Below are 25,029 nucleotides of genomic sequence, written 5' to 3' on the forward strand. Positions count from 1 at the left end.
GAGCTTTGGGCCAAGGCATTGAACTTAAAAAAAGGCAGGGGTATGTTCAGAAGCACCATTGCTTTGTAGTTTATAAATACAGTTTCAGAGTTCTTCCTCATTAGATTATTTGTAACAGGATTATAAAGGTTGAAAATCAGTATTAAATCTTGACCTCAAAATAAGATTGCTACATATTATTGATTTCTACTCATAAAAGAGTGTCCTTGTAGTTTGTGCTTAGAAGTGCTTTTATTTTAGTAATTTACAGCTCACTTTAAATCATGAGCCTAAGGATTTTATGGAGTCAGGATTTGCGCCTTCCAATGCTTGGAATTTTGTAAGACGCACTTATCATCCATATGTTATAAATGACTCCTTTCTTGGGCGGTCATTTCTAAAAGCATTATGTAGACTTATATTGCCACTATATTTAAAGTAAGATGAAGAATGTCAAGAGCATTTCTTTATCATGATTTAGTTGGTTTATTTAAAATTGTATTTCATATTGTCAGAAAACTGGACCATGAATATTACTAGTAGAAAACTTTAAATTTTTCAAGTGAATGCTGTGTGTGAGCTATATAAAACTAGTCACCTTAAAGATAAGAAACTCATAGATAATCTTCATTTAAAGTAAACTGACTTTATAGAATTTCCAAGGTAGAGAATTCATAACAAAGCAAGAAATGCTTTTACCAGAATTTAAAGCCTTGAAATTTAAGCTGGACTTCTTCCTGTGTCAGATGGAGACAACAATTGGCAGTTGTTTACAATAGACTTTCAGTAGCCAAACAGGGAAGTGGGACACATTTCTGGAGTTCGGGAAATTTCAGCAAAATGAGCATAGAATTTTGGACAATAGCGTCCTAGAGATGGGAAAATGCTTCTGAATTCTTAAATCCTCATCACATTAGGAACATGGCCAAAAATTGCAACTTTGTAAGTCACGTCCTAGCCAAGCCCCAATTTTATAATGAGAATTAGTAAAAAAGAAAAAAAGTAGATTTCTCTTTTAGAAGCTAATTTTTTTTTCCGTCTAGTAAAATCAAAAAAACATGTGCAGGGGCCGGCCCGGTGGCGCAAGCGGTTAAGTGCACGCGCTCCGCTGCGGCGGCCCGGGGTTCGCTGGTTCGGATCCCGGGCGCGCACCGACGCACTGCTTGGTAAGCCATGCTGTGGCGGCGTCCCATATAAAGTGGAGGAAGATAGGCACAGATGTTAGCCCAGGGCCGTCTTCCTCAGCAAAAAAGGAGGAGGATTGGCGGGTGTTAGCTCAGGGCTGATCTCCTCACAAAAAAAAAAAAAAAAAAAAAAAAAAAAAAAAAACATGTGCAAATAGAGAATGGGACAACTAAGGACAAAAGGAGCTACTCGTTTAACTAGGATTGAGTATTGGGAAGTTGAATGCTTTCTTTCTTGTTGTCTTATGTTTTTGGAAAAGCGAGGATGAGTAGTTGAGCTTAGTCTTGAAAATCAGTTATGTTTGTCCTTGTTTATTTTGAAGTTACTTTGTTTTTTCTAATCACTTCTTTTTAGCTCTTCAGCAGGAAAAAAATTATACACAAATGAGAGTTTTTCTGGTACCATCTATAAATAAGAGAAAATGAAAAAATCCAAAGCTGCAAGTGGAGTGATGCCCAGACTAAAATGAAACATACATTTTTGTAACATGGTTTTAGAATTTGGAATTAAATTTTTTTAAAATTTAAATTTAAATTTTAATTTAATTAATTTATTTTTAATTAATTAATAAAATTAATAAAATTAATTAATAAATTAATTAAATTAATAAAATTAATTTAATTTTAATTTAAATTAAATTAATTTAATTTTAAAAAAATTAATTTAGAATTCTAAATTAAATTTAGAATTTAATTAAAGTCAGGTGTTTATTTTATAAAACACTCAATTTATATTGTAGGGTGGTTCAGAAAGAGGCTAATAATAGTTATTGTATGTATTTATGTGACTGCTGGTAATGTGCTTCAAATTTTTCTATCCACAGTGGATGACACAGTCTTTTAGTTAGTGTAAAAATAGTAGTAATACTTCGTACTAAGTATTTTCTGAAGAGGAGACTATTATAAAGTATAATGTCATCTAATCATAGGAGTTCTTCAGGGTGTTCCTTTCTGATTTGGGCATTTTTCTTAATAAAGATAGGGGAAATCAATGTATGGTGGCTTATGAAAAGATTCTTAGGCTTTAGTGATAGTATGCTTAAAACATATTATATTTTAGAGTTCTGTATATATTTCAAATATGAAAATGCACATTGACTTTCTGGTTTCCAAGCCCTGTGAAATAGGGCAGATGATATTACAATTTTATAAATTAGGGAATTTCAGAGGTTAAATGAAGTGCTTCATGTTATAGAAGTGGAACTTAGTATGAAAGTCTTCTGACTGCATCTAGAGGTTTTTTATTGTGAGAGACATAGCAGAAGAGCAAGTCACATCTGGTGTTGGCTTTTGCCCTTAAAGAACCATATAGTCTTCTTACAAAGAAACCAGTTGTCACAAAATATTGATATATTCCTTTAAAAAAAATCTTCTGTTGATGCTCATGCTTGGGCTTCTACATTCATCTCTTTATCTTTCTCCCTTCCTTTTGCTGGTTGTCTTCTCTCCCTCTTCTGATCACATGGCTTAGAGAGCCTATAGGTAGGTGGATATGGTTTATTTAGTAAAGCAGTTGACAGATATTAAACTAGTTACAGGTACTTCATTTTTATTTGCTAGTTATTATTTCTTTTAGCAGTGGTACACACACATACCTATTGTATTTCTAAGTAGAAAGTGAACTAATTTATATACTAAATATTTTCTTTGAAAATAGCACAATTGAAGATGTTAAATAGCGCCTCTCTCTCTCTCTTTTCAGTAAGCCTCCTCTGAAGTAGACTAACCTCTCTGCTCTAATAATCTTCTAAAGTGTCACTAATCATCTGGTGGTGCCTTGCAGAGAAGAAGGCACAGAGTGTCTGGAATAAAAGAGCTTCTTTAGGATTTGAGCTGAAAAATGCAATTTCTTTCAAGTGCCAATGATTTTCTCCTGTATTTAAACACCCCTCTTATTTTGTTCCCCTTATATTGTAGGGTAGATGATGTGCCTCCAGGAATATCTCTGCTTCCTGATAATATTCTGCAGGTTCTGAGGACCCAGCTTCTACAGTGTGTTCAGAAAATGGCAGATGGGTTAGAAGAACAACAACAAGCCTTGTCAATTTTGCTTGTCAAGTTCTTCATTATTCTTTGCAGGTATCTGGTACAAACAAAGTAGTTATCTGTTTTAAATAATTATTACCAGAATAATAATACACTTATTGATTATTAATGGTGTTTGTTGTTCTTATGGAGCTTTAAAGAATGAGTGTGCCTTTTGTAATAGGCTTGCAGTTTATTGCTATATTGGAAAACTTTTTAGTTACTATACCTAGTTATAGAGAGAATCAGCCAAGACAAAAAAAAAAATTGCTTTAGAGTAAAGACAATGACAGGAGTTTTTACCTAACCAAGAATGTATTCACTGGTATTTTCTGTAAGGTCCTTACCTGTAAACATATATTTAGTTTTACTACTGTGCATTATCATTTCTGAAATGTGTTTTCCTCATCTTTCATTTTATAGTTTTACCAAAGAAAGTATAGTTTTTCTACAACTTACATTTTCCAGGTCTATAGATGATTACATCTGTGGTACTTAAATTTTGGTGTGCGTAAGTGTCAACTGGGAAGCTTATTAGAAATATAGAGCTTGAGCCTTACTTAACGGAAATTATGATTCCAAAGAGCTCAGGCATTTTGATTTTTCACAAATTCCACATTAATCTGCATATAACAATTTAAGAACAATTGGGTTAGGGGCATCGTGTGCCTCTTAAAATCTATCTTCTTTTTGGAAGCCATTTCCCCTAATACATACTATTAGTTTTATAAATATTTTATAATTAATTAGTACAAATAGGGACTTAATTTACTTCTTATTTACCTTTCACTTAATTCCTCATTACCTTTGATTGCAGGAATCTTGGAAAGATTGAGCAATAGTTGCTAAAACCTTTCTCTCCAGTTTAGGCTCTCCCAGAACTTTAGGCACATTGCTGATTTTGTACTCTTTCTCATCCTTAAAATTTAGAAAAATAATACAAGAATTGAAAGAGTTAAAGGAAAAGGGTTTACTGAGGTGGTAAGACATGAGTTAGCCTCTGTGATAGTTGATTTGCTATATTTTCTCCTGTTAACTACCTAGTACAATTTTACTGAAATCAAAAATCATATATAGATAAGTAATAGTTTTAAATCCAATATGTTTAGCTCTTGGTAATAGAGCGAGGCGCTGGAATTTTTAACGCTTATTTTTTTAGTAGGAGATAATCTCTGATGGTAAATCAAATGTTCAGTAGCTACCAATCAGAGAGGGTGTTTCTATTTTCAAGAACTTCACTTTTTTTTTAAGTTCCTTTTCAAAAATTTTAGTAGATTTTATGTTTTATAGAAGTTTAGTTCTACATAAGAATTTTGGAATAAGTACAGAGTTCCCACATATTCCTTCTCCTCCCCCCACATTTCCTCCTATTATTAACATCTTGCATTAGGGTGGTACATTTGTTAAACTGATGAACTAGTATTGATATATTATTATTAACTAAAGTCCATAGTGTACGTTACAGTTCACTATTTGTGTTGTCCAGTTCTGTGGGTTTTGACAAATGCATACTGTTGTGTATCCACCTACAGCACCCTACAGAATAGTTTCACCACCCTAAAAATACCCTTTGCTCCATCTATTCATTTCTCCCATCTCGTACCCCAACCTCTGGCAACCACTGATTTTTTTATTGTATCTATAATTTTGCTTTACCCAGAATCTCATATATGTGAAATCAAACAGTATGTACCGTTTTCCGACTGACTTCTTTCACTTAACAGTATACATTTAAGGTTATTCCACATCTTTTTGTGCCTTGATAGTGCATTTCTTTTTATCACTGAATAGTAATACTCGATTTATGGATGTATGACAGTTTGTTTATTCATTCACCTAATTAAAGACATCTTGGTTACTTCCAATTTTTGGCAGTTGTCAAAACGGCTGCTATAAACATTTCTGTGCAGATTTTTGTGTGGGCATAAGTTTTCAACTTATTTGGGTAAACACCTAGGAACGTAATTGCTGGCTCATATGGTAAGCCTATGTTAGCTATGTCAGAGACTGCCAAATTGTCTTCCAAAGTGCCTGTACCATTTTGCATTCCCACCAGCAATGACTGAGAGTACCTGTTGCTCCACATCCTCACTAGTATTTGGTGATGTCATTGCTTTAGGTTTTAGTCATTCTAATAGATGTGTAATACTATCTCATTGTTCTAATTTGCAGTTCCCTAATGACATGTGATGTTCAGTATCTTTTCATATGGTTATTTGCCATCTGTATCTTCTTTGGGGAAGTGTCTAGATCCTTTGCCCATTTATTAATTGGGTTGTTTGTTTTCTTATTGTCAAGTTTAAAGAGATCTTAAACATTTTGAGATATAATTCCTTTATCAGCTATGTGTTTTGCAAATATTTTTTCCTCGTTTGTGGCTTGTCTTTTCATTCTCCTAACAGTGACTTTTGTAGAGCAGAGGTTTTTAATTTTAATGAAGTCCAACTTTTAAATTTTTTTCTATCATGGAGCATGCTTTTGGTTTTGTATCTAAAAAGTGATCACCAAACCCAAAGTCACTTGATTTTTGCCTACGTTATCTTCTAGAAGTTTTAGTTTCCCTCCCATCCCTTATAATATTGCTATCATTCACTTTCCTTATCCATAAGCTATAATCACCCAAAATATTATTTCTACTATTATTTTGAATAAACTATTATGTTAGATCTAATTAGAATAAGAAAAATAAAAGATTGCATTTTGCCTTCATCTCCTCCTTTCTTTATGTGGTTTCTGATGAATCTAAGAATAGTTACTGATTTTCAGTTCAGCTTTTTACTTGTAAGGATGAAGATAATGATTTCCAATCTCTTTACATGTTGGACTGGAAACTGGAAGTCACACTTACTTTTTTATGAAAATCCAAAGTTAAGAGTTTAAATAAAAAAAAAGAGAGTAAGAGTTTTGTAGAAATATAGACAGGGCTGGAGCCATAGTCTATCAAAAGTGGCAGTTTTAGGGGCCGGCCCGGTGGCGCAGGTGGTTAAGTGTGCACGCTCCGCTGTGGCGACCCCAGGTCCCCCAGTTCAGATCCTGGGCGCGCACCGAGGCACCGCTTGTTAGGCCATGTTGTGGCGGCGTCCCATATAAAGTAGAGGAAGATGGGCACGGATGTTAGCCCAGGGCCAGTCTTCCTCAGCAAAAAAAACGGGAGGATTGGCATCGGATGTTAGCTCAGGGCTAATCTTCCTCACACACACACAAAAAAGTAGCAGTTTTAATGTTTTGCCACTTCATGGATTACATTTTACCACTATAAAAATGTTTTTGATATTTTCATATAATCTATACCCTAGTACTCCCCTCTCTGCATTTGAGAAGCATAGCTATAAGGAGTACTTAAGAAGCTATATATAAGATATTTCCTTGTTAAATATACAAAAATAAACCTGCCCTTTGAAGTACTCTAATGAAACCAAATAACCTCTGATTAATCAATTTAACAGTAGACTTATATTTATCAATTTAACTATATTTTTTTATAATTCACATACCATACAATTCACCCATTTAAAGTATATCATTCAATGATTTTTAATAAATTTGAGGAATTTTGCAATGATTACTACAGTCAATTTTATAACATTTTCATCACCCCATAAAGAAACCCTGTACCAATTAGCAGTCACTCCCCATTGACCCTACCGCCATCTCCTGGCAACCTCCAATCTACTTTCTATTTTGGACATTTCGTAGAAATGAAATCATACACTATGTGGTCCTTCGTGACTCGCTTCTTTCGCTTTGCTTAATGTTTTCCAGGTTCATCCATGTTGTAGAATTTGTTAATACTTTATTTGTTTTTATGGCCAAATAATATTCAATCGTATGGATATACCATTTTTGATTTATCCATTCATCAGTGGATGGACATTTGGATTATTTCTGCTTTTTGGCTGTCATGAATAATGCTGCATGTAGAAGTTTCTGTGTGGACATATATTTTCTTTTCTCTTGGGTGTATAGCTAGCAATGGAATTCCTGGGTCATATGGGTAACTTCTTAAGAAACTGCCAGATTGTTTTCCAAAGTGGCTGTACCATTTACAGTCCCACGGCTAGTATATGAGGGTTTCATTTTCTGCACATCCTCACCAAAACTTACTATTATTGTCTTTTTGCTGTAGCCTTCTTAGTGGGCATGAACTGTTACTGTGATTTTGGTTTGCATGTGATTTTCACGACTAATGATGTTGAGCATCTTTTCATGCACTTATTAGTCATAATTCTTTTTTTACGTCTTTTCTTGTTCATTTACTAATTTATTCAATACAGAAAAGTATTTAATAAATAAGTTAAACATGTGCTACATGTGTATACTGTAGTTAGGGCTCTGGTTACAGGAGCTAAAAATACTTCCTGTCCTTATAAAGCTTACAGAGTATGGAGGGTATAATGCAATAGAAATATAATGTGAGCTATATGTGTCATTTACGATTTTCTAGTATCTTTATAAAAAAGGACAAGACGCAGGTAAAATTATTTTTAATACTATGTTTTATTTATCCTAGTACATCCAAAATATTATTTCAACAGACAATAAATAGAAAAAATTTTGATGAGATTTTTTTATTCTTTTTTTTTGGTGCTAAGCCTTAAAAATCTGATGTGTGCTTTATACTTACAGCATGTCTCAATTTGGACTGGCCAGTTGTGGCTGGTGTGCTACCGTATTAGATGGTGCAGATCTGGAGGGGCATGTCTGTTATTTTGCCTTTATTTATTTAAAAAAATTTTTATTGTGGTAATATATATATAACATAAAATTTGCCATCGCTTTGCCTGTTAATTCGAACCAGTGTTACCTTCTTGTCTCTCCTTTTTTTTTTTTTTTGGTTAGGTTTGAAAATTTCTTCTTATCCTGGGTCCCCAGTCTCAGAGGCAAGCAGAAAGCCTCGGGTTTGAATCCTAGCTATGTCATTAAATACTTCTTTGATCCTGAGCAAATTACTTCTCATTTCTAAACTAGAGTTTAGAAAGTTACATTTTTATCTGTCACATCGGGATTGTCTTACTTTCTGCAGATAGCTGTTACAAAGTTTTAAACGAGACAATTTAATGTATAAGAACAGCCATTTTAGGGCCTGACACATAGAGGCCATTCAAAGTTATTTTCCTCTCATTTTTGCTTTAGTCTCTGTAGTACTTGATGAGACAAACACAAATGAATATTGGTGTGAATGGTGGATGAATAATTTCCCAAAGTGTTCACTGAGGTTCATTTACATCATAGAGGAAATTTAGTATGCTTTTTTTCCTCCTACTTCACACTATGAAGTTATCTTTGGTTGTTTTCTTACTGAGTTGTGGGTTTTTTTTTCTTTTGATGAGGAAGATTAGCCCTGAGCTAACACATCTATTGCCAATCCTGCTCTTTTTGCTGTGGAAGATTGGTCCTATGCTAACATCTGTGCCCATCTTCCTCTACTTTGTATGTGGGACACCTGCTACAGCATGGCTTGATAAGCAGTGCGTCAGTCTGCACCCGGGATCTGAACCTGTGAACCCCAGGCCACCGAAGCAGAGCATGTGAACTTAACCACTTCGCCACCGGGCCGGCCCCGTCCTTACTGAGTTTTTATTTACTTAATAAAAAAAATTTTTTCCCCGTAGTGTATTTAACACCTGGAGCAGGTTATTTTCTAACATCCTTTTCCTCTATATAGTAAAATTATTTCTGGTTATAATCATGAAATAAGACATATATTTCATTCATAAACTAAAATTTATATTATCAAGCAAACATCATTGTTTTAAATTTTAAACACAAAGACTCCAAGTCATATTACGACAGAGTTCAAGTTCTGTTTCTTTGTTTTTACAATCATTGAGCCATCATTGTTTACTCAGATTTTTTGTATAATGTGGGAATGTAAAGTACCACAGGGGTTGAGGGCATGAACTGTGCCTGAGATAAACCTGACCAGTTCCAGATCGTTACAGATTTACTTTCAAAACAGATTTGTATAACTGGATCCATGGTTGTCATGGGCTAATCATATAACTGGGAGTTTTCTTCACTAACTTCCATATAGAATACAAAGTTTGTGAAAAGATGAGTAATAAAAATCTTTATTTGAAGCTTATATTTTCAAAAATCAACAACTGCATCAGTTGTTTTAGAACTTAGACCAATATAAAATATTTTTTCAGGAAGGAATATTTTTAATTACTTGCACTTGGTGATACTAAAAAAGCAGACTGACTTTTCATCAGTCTTATTATTGTCTTTAAATTCACCAAAGACAGTGTACCCTCTTGTTGCCTGCATTCAGAGTATACTGCTCCTAGTGCCTTATCCTTGGTGTGACACTATTTTTTATTAAAGTATAACATGCATAAAGTCATCAGATCATAAATGTACAGCTTAATAAATTGTAAAATACACTGTCATCACCACTCAGGTCAAGAAATAGGACATTATTGGCACCCCAGAAGCCCATCCTATGCTCTCTCTTAATTGCTACCCCTCACCATGCTCCACAGGTAACTGTTATCCTGACATTGGATACTATGAATTAATTTTGTCTAATTTTTAACTTCATATAAATGGAATCGGTCAAATTTCTATTTTTTTATGCCTAACTTTTTCCTTTTTTTTCTTTTTTAGTCTTTGTTTTTTGCCCAACTTGTGGATCTGTTTCTTTTCTTTATTGCTTATTTTGATTTTCAAACTTGTGTTGTCTTCTGAAGTGAATAATTATTTTTGATTGAGTGTTGGGTGGTGTTTTTGAACAATTATAGACATAATTTCAGGCCTTGCATGATACTATCTTTTTGTCCTGTGTTTTCTTCTAAGAGTTTTACTGTTTTAGGGCTTATGCTTAAGTCCTTGATCCATTTTGAGTTAATTTTTCTATATGGTGTAAAGTAAGGGTCCAACTTTATTATTTTGCGTGTGGATATCCAATTTTCCCAGCACCGTTTTTTGAAAAGACTATCCTTTTCCCATTGAATGATCTTGGCACCCTTGTCAAAAATCATTTGACTATATATGTGAGGATTTATATCTGGGCTCTGTATTCTGTTCCATTGGTCTATATGTCTGTCTTCATGCCGGTACCACACTGTTTTGATTATTGTCGCTTTTTACTAAGAAAATCAGAAAGTGTGAGTTTGTTCCAGTTTGTTCTTTTTCAAGGTTGTTTTGGCTGTTTGGGGTATCTTGAGATTCCATATGAATTTAAGGGTGGGTTTTTCTATTTCTGCAAAAAACATCATTGAGATTCTGGTAGGGATTGCATTGAATCTATAGATTACTTTGAGTAGTATTAGACATTTTAACAATAATAAGTTCTCTGATGTGTGCACATGACGTGTTTCCATATATGTGTGTCTTCTTTAATTTCTTTCGGCAATGTTTTTTAGTTTTCCTTGTACAGGTGTTTCATTTCCTTGGTTAAGTCAATTCCTAAGTATTTTATTCTTTGTGATTTTATTATAAATGGAATTGTTTTCATGGTTTTCTTTTCAGATTATTCATTGTTTGTGTATAGGAATACAATTGATTTTTGTGTATTGACTTTCTGTCCTGCTACTTTGCTGAATTCCTTTATTATAATACTTTTATTTTTTGTATGTGGAATCTTTAGAGTGTCCTATATATAAAATTATATCATCTGCAAACAGATTATTTTACTTCTTCCTTTCCAATTTGGGTGTTTTTTATTTGTTTTTCTTGCCTAATTGCTCTGGCTACAACTTTCAGTACTTTGTTGAATAGAAGCAGTAAAAGCGACCATCTTTGCTTTTTCCTGTTCTTAGAGGAAAAGCTTTCAGTCTTTCACCATTGAGTATGATGTTTGCTGTGGATTTTTCATATATGGCTTTTATTATATTGAGGTAGGTTCCTCAATTACCTTTTAAATCTCCTGGAAGTTACTTCAGCCGGGTGGAGGGGCTTGCAACAATGGAGAGAGGTACAAGAACAATGGCGGCCTGGCTCTTTGCACCTTTGTGATCAGGAGCAGCAATCAGTGATCAGAGCACAAATCCCTGATATTTGGAGGACAGGGTCCTTTTTGCCCACTCTGGTTCCTTTGAGCTATTAGCAAGCTGTTCTAGGAACGTGTGCACAGCTGCCTACCACATGACTGGGGTTGGGGTATGGGTGGTTGGTACTGTGCTAATAGCAGAAACAGACTGAAATTAACCAACATTAACTGCAACTTACTGTCCAGGTCTTCCCCTAGAAGTTGGGAGCCTTCAACAGACTCCAGAGTTCCAAAATAGTCACATCAGACCAATTCTACCAGTGCAATTGTTTTATAGGTGTGGAGACAGATTCCTGGTGCTTCCTACTCCGCCATCTTCCCAGGATCCTCCCCAGAGTCTTTGAATTTTACCTCTCCTTTACGCTTTGTTTTCTCCAAGGTGTCATGCCAGTCTGACTTCTTACATTAAGAAGTCTGTTAATTTAGTTAATTTTTCCTGTTCTTTTAACATCTACTGGATTTTAAGATATAAAGTATTTTTTAATGTCACAATGTTTCAGAACAGAAAATTAATAGAGTTTGTTTTATTATGCCAAGAAAAAGACTGGTGATGTTACATATAGGAAGTGTTAGCATTTTGTGTGTCATACTTCAGTCTTATAAAAATGAGGGCTGTATTTTAATTAAACACCAAGCACTTATTGACCCACTGCTTTAACCAGGGTGTGTACTGTGCCCTCTTGGAGTATGTATAGGAGCTGGCCCTACTATCAAGGCCCTTCAGTATAGTTGAGGAGATCTATCGTAAGTCTGAAAAGGAAACTAAAAGCAAAGTGAAAACTATAAAACTACACACGTGTTATAATGGCAGCAGTATCTACAAAAACCAAACTAAGAATCTGCATAGAAAAATAAAAACAAACCTGAAAAGAAATAATCTGAATTGTAAATAGTTGCTAATGTTTGGGTTGTATGAATATTTGTGATTTTCTTTTTGCTTCTACTTTGTGATATTTTCCAATTTTCTATAGTAAATAAATGCTGATAGGCATGTACTTCTTAAACATTCTGTGTTTATAGTAGTTAAATGGTGCTTGAGATGTGTTTCACATTCTCAGTGGGAAAGCAGTTATGTAACCATATTGATTTTAAGTTTTAATAAATGTCATTTGTATTTTGTTTACAAACAGTATTTTTAAAATTCAACTTGAACATGTGAACATACATTTTTCTCACTATTCATATGTAGTAAATATACGAATATTCTTTTTTTCTTACAGAAATCTATCTAATGTGGAAGAAATTGGAACTTGTTCGTATATTAATCATGTCATCACTATGACAACATTCTATATTCAGCAAGTAGGTGTGAATTAATATATTCCTTTTTGTTGCTTTACTGAGAGTAACTAGGTTTTACTTTTTAAAATATTATAGTTAGTAAAGTTTAATGTTTTTGGAGGCAGTAATAATTCAGAAGAGAAAATTATCATTGGGTACTATATATTTCAGGCATCTTATACATATTATCTAAAAATAGAAAAGTAATTATTAATATTTTTTTATTAAAAATGAAAGTGTTTTATAAATGTCTTTTAAAATGACACAATTTGTTATCTTATGTATTTATTGTTTATTCATCAAATATTCCTCTTAATGAAAACATCTTCTTTTTTGGAAAGATGTTTGGCTATCCATTAGAAACCCTTCCTGGGAAATATTTAAAATTTGAGAGGTTATATCTAGTCCATATGATTAACTGACTCTCTTTAGACTCAAATGGAACTTAGGGTTATTTGAATAAAGAAGATTTATTATTAGATGATGAATGAAACATGCAGTCTTTTAATGATGTATGTAAGGATGTTACACAGTTTAATATTTTTAACTAAATATAATTTTATGTTTAACTTTATTCTCAGTTAAAAAGCAAAAAAAAAGAGAAGGAATTGGCAGATCAGACATCTATTGAAGAATTTGTGATCCATGCATTGGCATTTTGTGAAAGTTTATATGATCCGTATCGGAATTGGAGACATAGAATTTCAGGGTATGTCTTATAAATCATGTTCATTTAAAACCTGAATGTCACAATATATGCAGTTCTTCAAAGGAGGTCTTATTCTCTATGAAAGCAGTTGGTAAGATGTGTATAAAAGACCCCTATCTCTAGCCTGAGATAGAGAACTATGTTGGAGGTAATAAATTAGTGATAAATAGCACTTCCAGATAATAAATTTACCCTGAACTTTTGTAATGAAATTGGATGCTGGTAATCTGATAGGAAAATTTTGAAGCATAATAGCATTAAGTAGAGTGTACATATTTTTCAAGGAAAGTTGTCTTTTTTTAAAGCGTGTTTCATAATTGAAAATGATTTTTAATGATATTTTGTCTATTTATTTATTTATTTTTGTGAGGAAGATTAGCCCTCCGCTTTATGTGGGAGGCCACCACAGCATGGCCTGACAAGCGGTGCGTCAGTGCGCAGCGGGGATCTGAACCCAGACGGCCAGCAGCGGAGTGCGCGCACTTAACCGCTACGCCACGGGGCCGGCCCCATATCTATTTACTTTTAATTGTGAAGCTTGTGTCAGTCAGGAAAACAGGAACCATACAACTGTGGTGTGCATAGTTGTATATTCTAGTTGTAAGTCCTAGTTCTTCTGTGAGCTGCCACAATAGCATGGCAACTGACAGACGAGTGGTGTGGTTCTGCGACTGGGAACCAAACCCTGGCTGCTGAAGCGGAGCGTGCCAGACTTTGACCACTAGGCCATCAAGTCTGGCTCAGGAAAGTAATTTTAATATCTTATTAAAGTTATGGTTGTTAAGAAGAAGGCATCTTAATCCAATGCTTTATCAGTGGATCATATTTAGATTTATGGAATTTCTGTGTGGTTGTTCTTCAAATATTTTCCATTTTTGTTGGCTTTATGTAACAACATTAAGAGCTTTTTAAGGGCATGAAAAAAATGTCCTTGTTTTTTTGTTTTTGTTTTTTTTTTTTAATTTTCAGCAGTCCACCAGTTGGAGGTACTTTATAAGAGTAGCCTTTATTCTTCAATCACCAGACTGCCACACCCATCTGAGAGACTCATTTTGTGTTGAATTGAAATGTTCTTGGTAAAAGCACATGCTATTTGTTTTGGCCTTGCCAAAGTCTGTAGAAGTATTTCAGCCACCAAAACTACTGGAATTGTCATTAAAAACAAAAATAATCCCAGCCCACTGGATCTATATCCTTAAGGTGGAAGAAGCCAGTGGTATAGACTCTTTGTGTCCAGATAAAATTTCAGAAAGCAGCACAGAGTAGCCTGATTTCTAATGAATTTCAGTTGCACTGTAGTAACAAGCTCCTATGTTAGGTGTCAAGTTAGAGTACTGCTGAACAAGTTTTTTGACAGATAGGAAATTTTAAATGGCTAGTTCCTTTTTCTATTTCCAGTTGTTTGGAGACTTAACCTGGTTGCTATGTTTCACCAGTAAGCATTTAAAATTTTTTTGCTGGGGCTGGCCCCGTGGCTTAGCGGTTAAGTGCGCGCGCTCCGCTGCTAGTGACCCAGGTTCGGATCCCGGGTGCGCACCGACACACTGCTTCTCCGGCCATGCTGAGGCCACGTCCCACATACAGCAACTAGAAAGATGTGCAGCTAGAACATACAACTATCTACTGGGGCTTGGGAGGAAAAATAAATAAATAAAATGATTAAAAAAATTTTTTTTTTTGCTTAATTCAAAAGAAGAAATCCTGGGCTGGCCTGGTGGCATAGTGGTTAATTTCACGCGCTCTGCTTCAGCAGCTTGGGGTTCGCAGGTTCGGACCTACGCACCGCTTATCATGCCATGCTGTGGCAGGCATCCCATATAAAGTGGAGGAAGATGGGCACGGATGTTAGCGCAGGGTCAGTATTCCTCAGCAAAAAGAGGAGGATTGGCAACAGATGTTAGCTCAGGGCTGATCTTCCTCACACAAAAAAAGAAGAAATCCCTTCACTGGTGACCATTTAGTTTTTGTCTAGACTGCCTTTTGAAGATTATGCCAGTCATGGAGATGTGTTATTTAGTACACAAATCAAAAGTAAAATATTAAATTTATTTTATAGTTTTTGTAATTGTGACATCTCTACTTGCCTGTGTTATAATTTGGTATTAACTTCTTTTTAATGATAGACGAATCCTTAGTACTGTGGAAAAGAGCAGACAGAAATATAAACCAGCTTCTCTCACAGTGGAGTTCGTCCCTTTCTTTTATCGTAAGTAACAGCTCTAATTTACTTTGATTTTGATGTTACTGTGATTATTCTGATTCTGATTCTGACCTTGATTCAGCTTCATGTATTTATAAGATAAAGATAATAAGAACCTATCACTGAAGTACTTGATTGAAGTTTTGTTGTGATTATTGTTCTTGGTTTTATTTAATTTACTATTCTCAAAGTGTTTTTCTTTTGAGAAGAGGCAAATATTTTAAAGATGGTAGTATATTTTAGAACTTCAGAGTTTTTACTGAAAATGAACTTAAGAGAATCAGCCACTGTATGTGTGACCTGTATGGACTCTAGTTTTCTTTCTTAAGAAAATGATTATGCCATAGTTCAAGAATATAGAAAACTTTGCAGAATATAAAAGGAATACCTTATTTCCCACTCAGGTTTGTCATATCTTAACATTTTGCCGTATTTGCTTCAGTTCTCTTTTCCTTTTTTTCCCTAAGAAATAAAACAAGACAGAAGTAGTCCTTTGTTTGATTGCTTGGTGAAGATGATTACAGTGCCCACTCTGCTTGACCACCAGAAGTGATATTGGCTTCAGTTAGATACTCAAACTCACATGTTCACAGTAGGCCGTGCCTGGAACTAGCCTCCCTTGAAGGATACAGGACAGGAAACCCAGCGTGCCAGTAGAACAGTGTGGGTGTTTCTGTTCAGCAGGAGATCTCACAACATTCCAAGGGCTATTCTTGGATTCTTCAAGTGAGGGTACGAGACCAGATTGGTGGGTGTGTGAGCCACCCTGCTTGGAAGTGCAGTAGCCCATAGAAGCCATTTTACCTTGTAGTAGTCCATGAATGTGACTTCCACATCCTGGGAAAGGAAATGCCTAAATTACAAGTTACACTGCAATCAGGGAATCCCAAAGTTATGAATTCCCATCAGGTATTTATAGTCATTCATAGTCCCTCCTAGTCCAGATCAAGGGCCATTTTTACTATAAGCAATGTTGCGTAGTAACACATTTGTCCACCCATTGTCCCCGTTTGTTAGATTTCCAATGATATAATTCTTGGTTTGTTTTCCAATAGAGAAGGAAAAAGGGTTTTGCCTACCCTTTGTTAACTACTCAAAGTAGTGATAGTGAAATCTTTTGATTATAAAAATGTTTTTCCTTTTGCAATTTTTCGAGTTACCCTTGGGATGGTACTTTGGCACAGTGTGACTATCTTGTTTTTCCAATATCTTTTCATCTAATGTTTTAGCATCCATTCATGATCCTTGCCTGAATCAGTTATTTCACTGCGAGTTGCCAAATTGTGGTTTTCTAATTCTATTATCCTTATACGTCTATCAGTTATTGTATTCTGTAAAAAAGAATTTTCCGTCATCAACTGCGAATAAACTACAGTTGTTCCTAAAAAGGCTGGATAAAATGCTTAAATCTTTCCCATTTACTATCTGTTTTCAAAATGAGTTCAAATAATAGTCATTTCTGGCAGGCCAAGTAGGTTTTATTACTCTCTTTTGTGTGTATCACCATGGTCTCAATGACTTTTATTTATTCAGTGTTTTACAATCAGTGATAATCACTACCTTTTTGATGCTAAAATTGTTCCAAATTTGATCACTGAGCATACTTTCTCCTGTTCAGTTTGCGTTTTCATTTGATTAGTGCAGTGTTTAAAAAAACACAGAAGTTTAACATGTTAAATGTGGTTTGCATTGCATGTTTTAAATTTTGATGGAATCTAATTTATAAATTTTTTCTTTTATGATCTGTGGTTTTTGTGCCTTATCAAAGGAATCGTGCTTACCTCAAGGTCATGAAGATTTTCTCCTGTTAGCTTTTACATTTAGGTCAGTTATCTGTTTTGAGTTAGTATTTTCTATCTAGCATAAAGTTTTTCATGATTGTTCCAGTAACATTTGTTGAAAAGGCTATTCTTTCTCTCATTGAATTACCATGGCATCTTTGTCAAAAATCAGGTGACCGTATAGTGTGGGTTGATTTCTGGATTCCCTTTCTGTTCCACATGTCTGCCCTAGTGCTGTCACCACACTGTATTGATTATGGTGACTGTATACTAAGTCTGAAATCATTAAGCCCTCCAACTTTGTTCTTTTTCGAATTGTTTTGGCTATTCTGGATCCTTTGCATATTTATATACATTTTAGAATCCATTTTTCAATATTTTTATAAAAGGCCTTGGGGTTTTGATTGGGATTATATTGAATCTGTGGAATCATTTGAGGAAAATAGCCATCTTAAGAATATTGAGACTTCTGGTTCATGAATCTGATATATCTCATTGCTTATTTATGTATTATTTTTTTCTTCAATCAATATTTTATAGTTTTCAGCATATCGGTTGTACACATATTTTGTTGATTTATCCCAAAGTATTTATCCCAAGTATTTGTAAATGTAAAGTATTTGAACTAAACTATTGCAGATAAAAAAAAATGAATCTCATTTTCATGGCCTGTTTTTGATAATGAATGTCCCTTTCTACCCATCGAATTATTCCCTGCCTACTTTGTCAGATACTAATATAGCCACTCCAGCAATTTTATGGTTAGAGTTTACATGGTGTATCTTTTTACATCCTTTATATGTGTTTTCTGTGTGGTGAACAGAACTCTGTCATCTTCCAGCTCTGTATGAAATCTGACAATTACTCAGCTTATAACTTCTGGGTAGGTTTTTGCCTATCTTGTGGGATTTCACACTATCATTTGAGGATTGAATCTTGGACTCAAAGTGAGCCCTGTGCGTATTTCTGGAACACTTTCTCTGTACAGCTTCCTCCTCTCTAGTATTGCTTCACAAATTCTAGTTGCCTAGGCCTCCCCAAACTTTTTATCTGTCTCCTAGCTCAGCAGATAGCTGTGTTCCTTTTGGGTTCCCTTGGTCTGTGCAGTTCAGAAAATGTCTACAAACAGGAAGCTGAGGTGGTCCTTGGGCTCACTTTGTTTCCTTGTCTTGTATAACACAAGAGAAGAAAAATTTCTAGAACCTAAAAATTTCTAGAACGTATTTTGTCCAGTTTTCTGGTTAGTTATACCAGGAAGCCATGTGTAGTGACAGTTATTCCAACATGGCTGAACGACTTAATTTTTTTTTTTTTAATTAGAACAAAATTATTATTTATTTTTTATTGATGTTTTAATAGTTTATAACGTTGTGAAATTTTTGGTTGTACATTTTTTTGTCCATCACCATATACATGTCTCCCTTCACCCCTTTTGCCCACCTCTATTGCCTCTGGTAACCACAATACAGTATTCTCTGTCCATATGTTGGTTTATATTCCACATGAGTGAGATCATATGGTGTTTGTCATTCTCTTTCTGGCTTATTTTACTTAACATAATATCTTCCAGGTCCATCCATGTTGTTGCAAATGGGATGATTTTGTCTTTTTTTATGGCTGAGTAGTATTCCACTGTATATATATACCACATCTTCTTGATCCAATCATCAGTCGAGGGACGCTTGGGTTGCTTCCACTTCTTGGCCATAGTGAATAATGCTGCAATGAACATAGGGGTGCATAAGCCTCTTTGGATTGTTGATTTCAGGTTCGTTGGATAGATTCCCAGTAGTGGGATAGCTGAATCATAGGGTATTTCTGTTTTTAATTTTTTGAGGAATCTCCATACTGTTTTCCATAGAGGCTGCACCAGTTTGCATTCCCACCAGCTGTGTATGAGGGTTCCTGTCTCTCCATATCCTCTCCAACATTTGTTGTTTTTTGTCTTGGTGATTATAGCCTGGAATGACTTAATTTTTTAAATGTAAATTTCTATCAGTACATTTTACCTCAACACTGTTTCTCTTTGGTAATGTATGTTTTATATAAGTTGAGAAATAACTCTATTCTTACAATCTTGTTTTCGTGTGCAATGATGTATACAAAAGGATATTCATTACTGGGTTATTAGCTGTATCAAAAGAGAGGGGGGGCCGGCCCCATGGCTTAGCGGTTGAGTGCGCACGCTCCCCCTGCTGTCAGCCCGGGTTCGGATCCTGGGCACGCACCGACACACCGCTTCTCCGGCCATGCTGAGGCCGTGTCCCACATGCAGCGACTAGAAAGATGTGCAGCTATGACATACAACTATCTACTGGGGCTTTGGGGGAAAAAATAAATAAATAAATAAATAGAAAAAATAGAGAGGAAAGCATAAAAATTTCTCAGTAGAGAACTGGTTAAGTAAATTCAGGTACCTCGTTGTGGTGGTGTGCTCTCCAGTCACAAAAATGAATAAGGCAGAGTATATGTGAAGATGTAATAATACCCAGCATGTGTTAAGTTAAAGACAAAAAAGCATGGTACAGTAGTGTATGTCCAGCTGTTCTTTTTTTTAAGGTGTGGGGAGCATGGGGGATTGAGGAAGGGTTAGAGGAAGACTTACTTTTCCTTGTCAGTTCTTTTATGCTATTTTCATTGTTCTTTGTCATCTGCATATATAACCTTTTAAAAACAATATAACAATTTATAATGTTAAATGAAAGGTTACTGTTGGTACTAAAACTTTAGAATATTGGCCCTGAAGTGGACCCAGGAAATCTTTTTGTTCAACTCCTTCAATTTTATAATTGAATAATTATAGTCAATTACGCTAATAAGAGGCAGTGGTATTAGTAAAAAGACATCTAATTTTATGGGTTTATTTCTAGCCCTGCCACTTTAGTAGCCCTGTGATTTTAGGTAAGATATTAAATTCTGACCTTCCATTTGTTCATTTATAAATGGGTGCAAAACATCCTCCTCATATGGAGTGTTATGAGAATTAAATGAGATAACATAAATAAAGGATCTAAAATACTACCTGATAGATGATGTCTCTTTTCCTCTCTGATGAAAGAATGTATATCAACCTTGCCTTTTAACAAATATTAGCCTTTTCACAAACAGTTCTTAATGTTTCAGTGTCAGACATTCCTTAGAGATAAATCATACTGTAAAAGAGAAATCTTATTTACTCGTTTATTTGTGTATTTTATCCGCAGAGTGTTTTCAGGAGAGTGAACATCTCAAGGAGAGTCTTAAGTGTTGCTTACTGCATCTCTTTGGAGCCATTGTAGCTGGTGGGCAGGTGAGGAAAGTGTTGAAAGTTAATGTGTAGAACAATCGTTAGCAGTGTGAAAAGCTTTCCGTGGATTCTTTCATGTATTTTGTGTCTTTTTATAATTTCATGAACCATACAAATACCTTTCTAAATTTAAATCTTGTTTAAAACTAACCTACTTACTTTTTCTGTTTATTAGCTTCCAAAAAACCTAAGTAATAATGTTAGCACCAACAATGAAATTGCCGCACAAATAACCGGATTTAAGAGTTTTGGGGTACTGCGAGTTCTTCGCTGTGTCGACTCACCTCCCAGTTCTTACGTCAGAGTGTGGAGGTTGGGCACTCTTAGTCCACCTGACGAGGGCAAGCTCCAGCAGCTGGATTTCCTCAGATACATGAGTCTAGTCATTTATGTCTACTTAGAACTACTAGATGCATATATACAAGGCTTATATGCATTTTTTCCAGCAAACCCAACTAGTTTTTTATTATTTACAAGAAAGAAATTCTAGTAATGTTTATTTCTTCTTTTTGTTTGTTTTTTTTTTGTGTGTGAGGAAGATTGGCCCTGAGCTAACAGCTATTGCCAATCTTCTTCTTTTTGCTTGAGAGAGTGGCCCTAAGCTAACATTTGTGCCCATTTTACTCTATTTTGTATGTGGGACACCGCCACAGCATGGCTTCATGAGTGGTGTAGGTCCGCACCCAGGATCCAAACCTGCGAACCCTGGGCCGCTGAGGCGGAGCATGCCGAACTTAACCACTACACCACCAGACTGGCCCCCTATTTCTTTATTTTTTACGTTGAGCATCTTAAGAGCTGTCTGTGGTAAACTTTGAGTATAACTACTAGTTGAAAACAGGATTATATTTCTGAAAGAACATTCTACATGTTTTCTTAACCACACAGTTTAGATCAGATGTTTCTGACACTTTTGTACCATATAACCCTTTGGCAATCTGATAAAGCCCCTTGTTAGAATGTTTTCCAATTCCTAAAATAAAATATGTAAGATCACAGAGGAAACTAATTATATTGAAATGCAGTTACTAAAATAGTAATAAAATGAATTTGTATCATAGTAATATGTGCTTCTTCATAACACATTAAATAAAAAGAAATAGCAGTAAGTCTAGTGACTAATATAATTTCAAAGAAGAGACGAACATAAATGTTTCAAGACACTGCAGCAACTATAGTATATGAAAATGTATATGATTTCTGTTGGTGACAAAATCACAGATATTGCTAGTGAAATCACTGAGTTCTCTACCTTGCCTTCTCCTCTTCTCGCTAGTGGAAGATGAGAGTCTCTTTGTAGTGAGAGGGGTGGTGACCAGAATCTTATTTTTTAGTTTGTTTGCTTTGTCACCTTCCTTTATTAGCTGATATCCTTCTTTTGATTCAGTGCCTCCCCATTTGCATCATTTCTCCACTACTGAGAATAAGAGCTAAGAAGTATACATGAATAAAATTGGAAATGACATTGTTTTTGACTAATGGAAATGCTGGTAGGATCCCATTCCCTTTTGAACACATGGAGACTTGTTCTTGTTAGTGCCAAGGGTTATCAAGCCCTGAGAGATCTCCAGTAATTAAAACTCAACATAGAAATCAAGTAGATGTTAGAAGGCCAATTTATTGTTTTGTGTACTGAAAATGTTCAAAATCCATGTCATCAGGTCGTAGTTACAGTTGCAGCTATGTTGAAATCAGTGGTTCTTTGTGGATATAGCATCAGTACAGGGTATTTAGATGAATTGAATCTCTAAAGGCATAAGAATGGCCTTGTCATAAAGAGCAGAAAGATTGAAGTCCAATGACTGGTTTCCCTTCCCAAAGCTTCATGCCTGTGCTTCTTATGGGCATATTTGTTCTGTTTTATGTTGTGTGAAGAGCAAGGGCTTTGGAGCCAGACTGAGGTAGGTTTGAATCCCATGTCCATCTCTAACTAGTTGTGTGACCTTGGATAAACTATTTATGTGTGTTTTAGTTTCTTTATTTATAACATGGAAATAGTAACACTTACAGGGTAGTTGTAAGGACCAAATGACACAAAATCTATGTAAAGCACTTAATAAAGTGCCTGCGCTTGTAAGACTAAGTAAATCACAGGTGTATCAGTTAGATTTATGATTCTCTGTAAGTAGCAGTAAATGCTAAAATGATAACAGCTTAAGTTAGAAGTTTACATTTTTCTCTCATTAAAAAAAAAAATAGCAGTAAGCAGTCTGGAGTTAATCTGGTGCCTCTAGGATCTTTAGGGACTCAGGTTCCTTCTGAATCTCAATATGTTATCTTTACTGTTGTTTCTTGTGCTACAAGATAGCTTCTGGAGATCTGGCCATGATGTCTGCATTTTGGGCACAAACATGGACAGAGAGATGAAGAAAGAGACAAATAGCATCTGCCAACTGTCTTTAAAGGAGATACTGAAAAGCAGACATTCGATGTCTTTTTTATCTCATTTGATAAACTCCATCATATAACTGCAAAGAAGGCAAATATTTCCAGATAAAAATTTGATAAAACTTACTTCCTCAGCCTTCTTAGCTGCAGGGGAGATTAGGAAATGTAATCTTTATTCCTGGTAGCACTGTGTCCACCAAAACATCAGGGGTTCTATTAATAAGGAAGTGGAGGAAAATGGATGTTGGATGGGCCATCATCAGTTCCTTCCATAGTAGTACTTATTGATATTATTTATTATATTGGTAGTAACAAGTCGTAAGGCCGAGCTATTACTTTCACATGATTTTGCATAACTCTGTTCTGATTCATTATGTATCAATTTAATAATTTAGGGCAGTATATATTGTTTATTTTCAAGTTTAATGGATCACCTCAAATAGCTACCAGTTACTTAGAGTTTCCAAAATATGTTTGTGGAATCAGAGCCAAGCCAGTCCTCTTATATATCTATATCCTTTGGGATGGATTTGCTGTAATCAACAGAAAGCCTGAGAGAGGCTTAACCAAATAGAGGTGTGTTTTTTTATTCTTGCATAAGAAATCCGGATGTGGGCAGTTCTGGGCTGGTACAACAGCTCAGTGATATATATCATCAAGGACTAAGGTACTTCGATATTCCTGTTCTCTCTCTAGCCTGCTACTTTAATTCTTGGGCTTGTTTCCTCATGATATAAAGGCGGCTCCAAGCATGATGTGTGCATTTCAGGCGAGAAAAAGGTGCACAGCCAAGAGTAAAGGGTCTTTCCCTTTTTATTTGTGAAGTGATAGCCTCTTCGTAGTCTACTGGCATATATCTTTGACCAGAACTATGTCACACGGCTACTCCTAGCTGCAAGGGAAGGTGGTAAGCGAGTTTTCTGTTTGGGCACATTGCTACCTGAATAAAATCAGAATTCTGTTAGTAGTGAGGAAATGAAGACTTAATATGCATAAAACACTAGCAGTGTCTGTTTAAAATTTTTTTATATGTTGGTGTATTAAGAGAAAAAGTTGTCTGAAGATTTATTAAATTGTCTTTGTTTTTGAAAACATGCAAAACTTCAGTTTGGTTTGGGTTTCGTTTTTATTGCCTCTCATGTTTCAGAGGAATGCTTTGCAAGCAATTTCTCCAGCCACCATGGAAGTGCTTATGAGAGTTTTGGCAGATTGTGATTCCTGGGAGGACGGAAATCCTGAAGAAGTGGGTAGGAAGGTAGAACTTACTCTGAAGTGCCTTACAGAAGTGGTACATCTCCTCCTCACCAGCAGCTCTGACCAGCGTCAAGTGGAAACCAGCACTCTCTTGGAGAACTATTTTAAATTGCTGAATTCAGATCATTCAGCTTTACCTAATCAAAGGAGGTCCAGACAGTGGGAAAGCCGGTTCATAGCTCTGCAGATCAAAATGCTGAGTAAGTATTACATAAAGTTCATTATACTGAGTTTTCTCTGAGTCTATTTTTTTTCCTTTCACATTCCCCACTTTCAGTTGAAATAGAAGGCCATTATATAGAAAGTATTGATTGTTTAATTCAAATATTGTGTAACTAGATTTTAACTTAAAAATAGTTAATATGGAATTGATTTGTTTGTCTACAACATCTGTACTTTAACAATGACAAAATCAAGCCTCTATATTCATTTTTGAAAGTATAATCCACTAAAAGCATCAATGTTAAAAAAGAAAGCCAGCTATTATTTTGAAATTGTAGGAAAATTAAATTTTCAGAAAGTGCTATTTGTAGTTTATAACCTATGGCAAAGAGTCACGTATGATCAATTTTGTATGTGCCTTCTATAACATCTCTTAGAGAGTCACTTCAATGTCTGTCCTTCCTCTAGAGAGCCTCTGTTTTTTTGTTTTGTTTTCCCAGAGCCTCTGTGTGTGTGTCTTATTTTTCTTTTCCTCTCTTTGGTGGTTGTTTTGTGTCCTTCTGTGCTTATGTATCTGTTTCTCTCTGTAAGCTCTTTCACCAATATATGTGATTTCTTATTGCATTCTTCTGTTAGATTGATAAGAACAAATATTATTAACTGAGAGTTCCTTTTTATAGAAATAAAATATTTTCATTACAGCTAAGCTAGGAAATTCAGATGAGTAAAAAGAAAAAAATGTTTTATATCCTGCAACTCAGACTTAACCAACATTGGTGGTTTGTTG

General features: G+C 35.1%; 1 protein-coding gene across 4 annotated transcripts in view; it reads left to right on the forward strand.

Annotated features, from left to right (window-relative positions):
- Positions 1-25,029, forward strand: part of NBEAL1 (neurobeachin like 1) — a 148,011-nt gene that overhangs the window by 24,299 nt on the left and 98,683 nt on the right. For all 4 annotated transcript variants that reach the window (XM_058549638.1, XM_058549641.1, XM_058549640.1 and 1 more), the window contains exons 4-9: positions 3,081-3,242; positions 12,402-12,483; positions 13,044-13,171; positions 15,295-15,377; positions 20,356-20,441; positions 23,974-24,280. In XM_058549638.1, the coding sequence (XP_058405621.1) occupies positions 3,081-3,242; positions 12,402-12,483; positions 13,044-13,171; positions 15,295-15,377; positions 20,356-20,441; positions 23,974-24,280 (848 nt within the window). The remainder of the gene's footprint in view (positions 1-3,080; positions 3,243-12,401; positions 12,484-13,043; positions 13,172-15,294; positions 15,378-20,355; positions 20,442-23,973; positions 24,281-25,029) is intronic.

The sequence above is a fragment of the Diceros bicornis genome, chromosome 10, assembly GCF_020826845.1.
Source record: "Diceros bicornis minor isolate mBicDic1 chromosome 10, mDicBic1.mat.cur, whole genome shotgun sequence".
NCBI lineage: Eukaryota > Metazoa > Chordata > Mammalia > Perissodactyla > Rhinocerotidae > Diceros > Diceros bicornis.